The 7,981-nt window shown below is 55.8% G+C and overlaps 5 protein-coding genes across 5 annotated transcripts; 3 read left to right on the forward strand and 2 right to left on the reverse strand.

Annotated features, from left to right (window-relative positions):
* Positions 1-45: 45 nt before the first annotated feature.
* Positions 46-3,455, reverse strand: POSPLADRAFT_1068157 (hypothetical protein; the record flags this gene model as incomplete). The annotated part of the gene is made up of 11 exons (XM_024482273.1): positions 46-990; positions 1,041-1,665; positions 1,719-1,942; positions 1,994-2,230; positions 2,286-2,627; positions 2,678-2,798; positions 2,852-2,993; positions 3,043-3,100; positions 3,160-3,221; positions 3,276-3,303; positions 3,430-3,455. 11 exons carry the CDS (start codon positions 3,453-3,455, stop codon positions 213-215), a joined length of 2,643 nt encoding a protein of 880 aa, XP_024333355.1. The 3' UTR covers positions 46-212.
* A 311-nt stretch (positions 3,456-3,766) lies between these two features.
* On the forward strand, positions 3,767-4,547 carry POSPLADRAFT_1041987 (hypothetical protein). Its single transcript, XM_024478011.1, has one exon. The coding sequence runs from the start codon at positions 3,791-3,793 to the stop codon at positions 4,052-4,054; it is 264 nt and encodes an 87-aa protein (XP_024333356.1). The 5' UTR covers positions 3,767-3,790; the 3' UTR covers positions 4,055-4,547.
* Positions 3,840-4,515, forward strand: POSPLADRAFT_1175282 (hypothetical protein). Its single transcript, XM_024488338.1, has 2 exons — positions 3,840-4,045; positions 4,102-4,515. Exon 2 carries the CDS (start codon positions 4,119-4,121, stop codon positions 4,428-4,430), a length of 312 nt encoding a protein of 103 aa, XP_024333357.1. The 5' UTR covers positions 3,840-4,045; positions 4,102-4,118; the 3' UTR covers positions 4,431-4,515.
* A 47-nt stretch (positions 4,548-4,594) lies between the features above and the next one.
* On the reverse strand, positions 4,595-6,036 carry POSPLADRAFT_1062706 (hypothetical protein; the record flags this gene model as incomplete). The annotated part of the gene is made up of 5 exons (XM_024481549.1): positions 4,595-5,071; positions 5,127-5,198; positions 5,271-5,290; positions 5,345-5,725; positions 5,763-6,036. 5 exons carry the CDS (start codon positions 6,034-6,036, stop codon positions 4,595-4,597), a joined length of 1,224 nt encoding a protein of 407 aa, XP_024333358.1.
* A 310-nt stretch (positions 6,037-6,346) lies between these two features.
* On the forward strand, positions 6,347-7,622 carry POSPLADRAFT_1159806 (hypothetical protein; the record flags this gene model as incomplete). Its single annotated transcript, XM_024487461.1, has 9 exons — positions 6,347-6,391; positions 6,442-6,505; positions 6,560-6,655; positions 6,756-6,849; positions 6,909-6,990; positions 7,045-7,139; positions 7,192-7,317; positions 7,369-7,421; positions 7,474-7,622. 9 exons carry the CDS (start codon positions 6,347-6,349, stop codon positions 7,620-7,622), a joined length of 804 nt encoding a protein of 267 aa, XP_024333359.1.
* Positions 7,623-7,981: the final 359 nt, after the last annotated feature.

The following is a 7,981-nucleotide window of genomic DNA, read 5'->3' on the forward strand; positions in this document are numbered from 1 at the left end:
TCGCATTTTTCATTGAAGCCGGACCGTTGGTAGCAGGCAAGGTGTGAAGGATCAAAATAACGATGTTATGAACTACAAACGCATTCTACATAAGCTACCGACAGACATGAGAATCTAGCGTGACGACAATACAAGGATAGCAGAGGAACGGATACACTAATTGCAGTAGACAAGATCATGATACACAGAAGTCAGAACGCGAGACAAACCCTTCAACTCGAACACATCAAACATGCCTCCTTGTTCTCCAGGGAACACATCAACTTTTCCTGTTCGAGCTCGCGCTGGCGCTGGCGCCGCAGCGCAGCTGCAAACTCCGGATCTTGCTCAGCCGCCTTTTGCGTCCGTTCGTCGAGTGTCAGGATTTCCTCGGGCTGAGATGAAGCCGTGGTAGCCGTGGTGGAAGGCGTAGGAGGATCAGAATGAGTTGTGTCGTCCACCGTAGTGATAGGTGTCGGAGGGTCACTTAGAACAGGGAATGAAGTATCGAGGGGCACAGCAGCGGAGGCAGCCGGCGCTAGCGAAGCGACACCGTTAGCCTTCGCGGCGTTCCGTTGAGCAGCCTCATTCTTCTTCGCGCCTTTAAGGACGCTCTGGTCCACAGTGAACTGAATAGCCTGAGCAGCGGGCCGAGTGCGCAGGTAGTACATGCCGGTCTTCAAACCCTTCTTCCATCCGTAGAAGTGCATGCTCGTCAGTTGGGATATTGTCGGCGATTGCAGATGGATGTTCAAGCTCTGACTTTGGCAAATGAAGGCACCGCGGTCGGCGGCCATGTCCAGGATCTTCTTCTGACTAATCTCCCAGACTGTCTTGTAGATAGCCTTGACATCGTCAGGGATGCTTGGGATACTCTGTACAGATCCGTTGCTCGCGATGATCATTTCTCTCATGTCGTTGTCCCACAACTTGAGGTCGACCAGCTCGCGGAGCAACCACGGGCAGACGACCTGGAATTCTCCGGCGAGCACACGGCGAGTGTAAATATTGCTACAACGAACGATCAGCACAGCGCAGGTGTCACACAAGTAGACTCATACCTGGTGTATGGTTCGAAACACTCATTGTAACCCAGAATCTGACTTGTCGACGCAGTCGGCATGGGTGCAAGTAGCAGCGAGTTTCGCAAGCCAGTGCGAGCAATTTTTGCCTTAAGACTATCCCAGTCCCAGAGGTCCGAAGGAGTGACGCCCCACATGTCGTACTGCAACTGGCCCTTCGACGCAGGGCTGCCTGCGTATGTCTCGTAGGGTCCATCGGTCTCAGCGATGTCGCTACTCGACTCCAAAGCCGCGTGGTAGATTGTCTCGAAGATCTTCTGGTTGAGCTCCCGAGCTTCGGGTGAGTCGAAGGGCATACGGAGAGCCATGAAGGCGTCCGCGAGACCATTGACACCGACGCCGATAGGGCGATGGCGCATGTTGGAGCGACGGGCCTCCGGGATAGGGTAATAGTTGACGTCAATGACGCGGTTCAGATTGAACGCAACGACCTTCGCCACGTCATGCAGCCTCTGGAAGTTGTACGTCCCGTTTTCGACAAATGCAGGCAAAGCAATCGATGCCAGGTTACAGACTGCGGTCTCATCAGGCGAGGAGTACTCGATAATCTCCGTGCAGAGATTGGACGACTTGATAGTGCCCAAGTTCTGCTGGTTTGACTTGGCTGTACAAGATGTAATTAGGCGGACAGTAAAATGAAAGGTGAGGCAGGCTCACCATTGCAGGCATCCTTGTACAACATGAAAGGATTGCCGGTCTCAATCTGGGCATCGAGGATTGCGTACCACAGCTTCTGCGCATCAATCGTCTGCCTGGCACGTCCTTCACGCTCATATTGCTCGTAAAGCTTCTCAAAGTCTTCTCCCCACACTTCGTGCAAGCCAGCCGCCTCATTGGGACAGAACAGGGACCACTTGCCATTCGCCTCAACACGCTTCATACTGTGGGCGTGTGATGAGCAGGATGTGCCACAGACCAGCGATGCAACTTACAAGAGGTCTGGGATCCACAATGCGTAGAAGAGATCGCGAGCGCGCACTTCTTCTTTCCCATGATTCTTCCGCAGGTCTAAGAACTCGAAGACGTCGTTGTGCCAGGGCTCAAGGTAGATCGCGAACGCGCCGGGACGTTTGTTGCCTCCCTGGTCAACGTAGCGGGCCGTCGCATCGTAGACCCGGAGCATAGGGACAATGCCATTTGAGTAGCCGTTCGTCCCTGCAATATAGGACCTGCAACGCGGTGTATTAATAGGCGTAATAGCGATCAGTCGGGTCGAGTACATACCCAGTCGCACGGATATTGTGAATATTCAGACCAATACCACCAGCAGTCTTACTGATCATGGCACAGTTCTTGAGCGTATCATAGATACCTTCAATTGAATCATCTTTCATGCAAACAAGGAAGCATGAAGCCAGCTGCCCATTTGGCAGTCCAGCATTGAAGAGAGTTGGCGACGCATGTGTAAAGAGTCGCTCAGACATCATAGCATACGTTTCCAGGACTCGAGGAATGTCAGATTTATGGATGCCAACCGCGACACGCATAAGCAGGTGCTGTGGTCGCTCCGCAGTGCGACCGTTGAGCTTCAGAAGGTACGAGCGCTCGAGAGTCTTGAATCCGAAGCTGCAAGGGACAATCAGCGGTGTGGCGGCAGCAGGTAGAAGCATTCATACTAATTATAGTGGAAGTCACGGCTGTAGATGATCGCCGAGTCAAGTTTTTTCGCGTTCTTCATCACAATCTCGTAGACGTCCTGCGCAATCATGCCCGCTGGACGGCCGTTCTTGGGATCAACTGTGGCGCCGTTTGTCAGACTCCGTCAGACGAGTGAGCATGATCTGCCGTACTGTAGTTATATAAGTCGCTGATAACTGCTGAAAAATGCTTCTTCGTCTCCTTGTGTAGGTTTGAAACAGCAATGCGAGCGGCAAGGATAGCATAGTCGGGGTGCTTGGTCGTCAAGCTCGCCGCTGTCTCAGCTGCGAGGTTCTACGGCAAATATCAGTAAAGCAATAAATACGCGAAAAACAATACGAACATCGAGCTCTGTTGTAGTGACGCCCTGGTACAATCCCTTAATCACGTTCATCGCGACGCTAAGTTGACACGCCCAGACGTCAATACGCTAAATATGTAGCTCATGGAGTGGTCATACGCGATGGGATCAACATGTTCTTGGTCGAGACCATAACAGAGGTTGCTGATTCTCGCCGTGATCTGCGCAATAGACAGTGAGAGTGCGTTCGCTTCGTATAGCACTTCAATGCGGACCTTGTCAAACTGGACGGCCTCCTTATGCCTAGCCGAGAGTCAGAATCAGTAAAGGCACGTAACGACGCGTCGCAACGCGTGCTCAAGGCCACATACCCGTCTAGAAACAGAGGGGTTAGATACAGTGAGCGAAAAGCTCGAGATATTCGCGCGCGCACCTCTTTTGAATACGTATGACATCTCTCAAAAGTATACACAGATATGTAGATAAAAGGGGGAAGAGGTAATAGCGGAGAGGAAGTGGTGGTATGAGGGAGAGGATGAGGAAGACGCGACGCGACGTTTTAAATTGAACGCGCGCGCGCACACCTGACTAAGATGTCCACATTTGGGTGCGTGGGATAGTTAGCCTTAATCACCGCGTCGCGACGCGTTATGGACGCCTATTTGGCAGCCCCTCCTCGCGCGTTACGCTTTGTTAGAACAATACTCTCGTAAGCTTTCTCGGGAGATATTTGGACATCGATAGTTGGTGGTGCTCAGAGTACTAGCATTTAAGGTGCTCGCAAGACGGTATGCCGCAGGCGCATCACTACATACACGCCGGCGGGCCGCAGTACGCGCCACCCGTTCTTCGTGCCCCGTCCCCGTCCAGTTCGGTCGACACGAAATACGGGCCGGACGAGACGTCGCTCTCGGACACCGGACTTGAGCAGGACGCATTCGAGCAGAAAGTCGAGGACCAGCTGCACCCTCAGCCTCCGCCCACGGCAGATCCCAATGCGTGGGCCCCGCGGCTGCCCCGCCCAAAGACGGCCGTGGAAGAGAGAGGTGCATAGCAGTCTGAGCAACAAAAGTGGCACGAATAACTTACCCCGCGATGCAGCTATATACGAGTGGGTCATGAGAGATCTCCGCAAGAGGGTCGCCCAGCTGGAAGAGGACGAGCTCGTCGAACAGACCATGCTCCGCGGGACGCAGATCGGCGAGGAGCAGCTACCCTCCTCCAATGATATCAACGCCATCCTGCAGAGCCTTATGGGATCGGGCTCTGGCTCCCGCCAATCTACCCCGGCCCAGCCCACCATACAGCCAGATCTCACGTATCCTTGGGGCGCGAATTTTGGACAGGCCGCGCACACCGAACTGGGTGGCACAGATTCGACTGCAACCGCAATGGAGAAACGGATGGCAAGGACAAGAACTCTAAGGTAGCGGTTATTGTGTATGATATAATGATACATATAGCATCGACTGTGGACCTGTACAAAACGATCGCAATCCGCGGCGCATAAATACCCTACTGTAGAATACAAGATACACTGTTTGATCATGGCTTGGGAGGATTTGTGCATGGCCGGCAGGCTGCGGCAACGAACTCACCCGACAAAGTACTCCGGCAAAGCGTCCTCGATCTCCTTTGCTTTTTCTTGGATCTTCCTCTTCGCGGTCATCCTACAGTCGTGGTGCATATACGTCGCAGAGCCCCACCGCTCAAACTCCTTACCTATCGCCTTAAGGCGACCGGGCACATCTGCGGGTCCGATCTCAAGCACGGCATCACACCGCGTCTTGCCTTTCCAGAACTCGAGCCAACTCTGTGTGCAGCCGTGCTGATGCCAGGTTGCACTGCAAGAGGCCGAGTGCCCGATATTCAATGGTGTCTTGCGGAGCTTCTCCCAGATCTCGGACAAACGGTAGTACCCCATCAGCAGGCGCAATTGCTGCGCCGACGTGAGTTGGAGTCCCTCTGTGCTTGAGGTGGCCGCATTATCGTCCATAGAATCCTCATCTTCGTTGTCTGTGGCCTCATCTGCAGCTGGTGCAGCCTGGGGCGACGAGAAAATGGCGTGCTTCTGGAGCACTTCTGCTGATTTCTTGCGCGTCTCTTGCTCCCGCGTCGTCACTCACCTTGCTCGCGCGCGCCGTCCGTGCGCGCGGCCGCGTCGACACTGTCTTCGCGAGCCTTGCCGTCCACAGCGGCTGCCCCGGTGGACGGGGAGCGCGGGCGCCGCGAGTCCGAGGTTATTGCATGGTGCATGGCACGTTACTGACCGCGACGTCTTCCGCGGGCCCTGCGCACGGATCGGTGAGCCATCGCCCCGCATCCTGGCTGCGCGCGCACTCACCGGTGCCCTGCAGACAGCAACGCGGCTCTAGCGCGGCGCCGCGTGGAGCGCGTTCTGCTGCGCGGCCGACCGTTTCGCGCGATGGCGCGAGAGCCATCAGCATGAGAGCGCGCGGACGGCAAGAAGTGAGCACATACCGACGTCGTGGACACAGGCCTCCTGGCGTGCGGACGAGCTCGCACATGCGGTCTATAAGACGCGGGAGGCTGCGCGTGGTCGTGGGCGGCGAGGGTGACGGCGAGGACGACTCACGTGAGGGACGTGCCTGCGGGCAGGGTGGGCAGCTGGCAGCGCGGGCGAGCAGCCACGATGGCTCAGAGAGCGGAATAGCGCGCGGACGTCGCGGGCGAGGGAAACGGCGAGGAGGAGGGGAAGACTCGCCTGAGGGACGCGTGCGCACGCTGTGCCGGACGCTCACAGTGCGACGAGAGCGGCCAGGAGCCGAGGTTGAGGAGGAAGAATAAGCAGGCGGAGTCGAAAGTGCCGTGGTCTGGTGTGTCGTCGAGTGTGCGCAAGTCGCTCGCTTGGACGCGAACGACAGCCAGGGCGGCCAGCGGCGATGCGAGGTAGCACAGCGCTGACGTCACGACAAGTGCCGACGATCCCTGGCGGAGAGCGTTGTCGTTGGCCGCGGCGAGACAGAAGCGAGCCTGAGGCGAGGGCACAGGGCTTTCGATCGTGAGCAGCGCCATGCGAGTGGCCCAACGCGGGCGCCTTTCCATTGGACGGAGAGTGTTCGCAGGGTGAGTTCCTGATCGAGAATCGAGATCCCCTCTTACGGCGACTCGGCCAAATCTCACGCAAGCATGCGTCAACTCCCCGGGCCATGTAGAGCTATCAGCGGGCTGCCGTTCCTTGCTTCTACACTGTCTCGCACCCTCTCTTCAAAGGCTTTGCCAGCAGTCCAAAATGCCTTTTCATAATGTCACTTTGAATGATGGCAATAAGGCGCGTTCAAACCCGTCAGCCACCCACGGATTGACCTTCACGACCATGTATTAGATGCCGCAGATCGCGTTTGGTACGGGCTCAAAGTGGAAGGGACAGGTAGAGCGATCAAACTTCATGGCTCTGCAGCCCCTGACCCATCTGCTTAGGATGTCACGGACTATGTAACGAACGCCATAGAGACCGGCTTCTCTCACATAGACACTGCACAGTGTGAGTGCTCCCCAGTCGGGCTGCAGCGTAATGGGCTTTGCTTACAAAGCACAGTCTATGCCAACGAGGAGAGTGTCGCGGCCGCTATCCGTGAGACTGGACTTGACCGCTCCGACGTGTTCATCACGACAAAGTGGTCGAGCCAGGCAGGTGTGCGGGAATCGCTCGAGAGAAGCTTGGCCAAGGCGAGTTGGAATACCCAAGCTCAGCGTACCTATCTCATCAAGGCAACAGCTTGAGCTCACACAAGTCGACCTGTATCTGATTCATAACCCCGCCCTCGTGAAGGACTATGAGTCTGACTGGCGCGACTTTGAAGCAGTCAGAGAGGCCGGGTTGACCAAGTACGCTCCTTGCGCATCTAATAAAATTCATACCAAACACATTGTGCCATCCCCGGTAGGAGCATCGGTGTTAGCAATTTCAATCTAGAACAAATGCAGAAGCTCTGGAAGATAGCCAAGGTCAAGCCTGCCGCGAACCAGGTTCATCTCTCCGCACATCTCCCTCGATGGCTGCTAAGCAAACTCGACTGCCAGATCCAGTTCCACCCCTACAACTACGCGGTAAATAAGGATCTGCTCGCGTTCTGCCAACAGCACGGTGTTGTCGTCGAGGCCTACAGTAGTCTGAGGTCAGAAACTGTCGTCAAAGCCCGTTATAGATGCTGACCACCACTCGTGCAGTCCCATCACAAGATATCCGGGCGGTCCAGTAGACAAGCCAGTCAATGCCGCGGCGAAGAGACTCGGTGCGACCGCCACCCAGGTCATTCTCTCCTGGGTCAAAGCCAAGGGCGTGGTCATTGTCACGTAAGCCGCAGGCGTCGACGCTCTTTCTCAAGCGCTGAGTACGTCCTTCAGCACGAGCTCCAGTCGGGAACACATGCAAGAATACCTCGACGTCGGCGATCTGCGTGAGTTGATCGCAGTGTCTTACTCCCCAGAAGCTCACGCCATGCCTGACAGCCGCATTGACCGAGGACGAGATTGCCGCTATCGATGCTGCAGGGGCTCGAGGGCCGCCATCATCCGCCCACCGCCGCATTAGGGACGCAGTCATCCTCCTTTCCACCACAGCGCTTCTAGGCTGGAGGCTGTACCGGTTCCTTCACTGAGAGGGGGCGTGTATCGTGATCCAAGCCGGGTCTAGGTCTGCAGGCTCGTAGTAGCTTATGCTACACAGTGCAAATGCGCATTTACCCCTGTGATTGTTGTATGCAAACGTGCGAGTCCATTTGTATGCCTGTTCCTGCGCACATGCTGTCATTGGCCACCGTTGGTGCGTCTCCCCGAGAACGTCAGCCTCCCAGTGGCTATCCCTATGTGTTTGGTACTTGTATCTGAATATATAACACTGCGGATTATATGCCCGAGTGAACGACCGCGATGACATGACAAGGCAACGGCGGCTGTCAACCACAGATGGCATCGAAGGCACGGGTGATGGCCGGTTCCCACGGAAATGGGTCGAGCA

The sequence above is a fragment of the Postia placenta genome, assembly GCF_002117355.1.
Source record: "Postia placenta MAD-698-R-SB12 unplaced genomic scaffold POSPLAscaffold_23, whole genome shotgun sequence".
Lineage (NCBI taxonomy): Eukaryota > Fungi > Basidiomycota > Agaricomycetes > Polyporales > Adustoporiaceae > Rhodonia > Rhodonia placenta.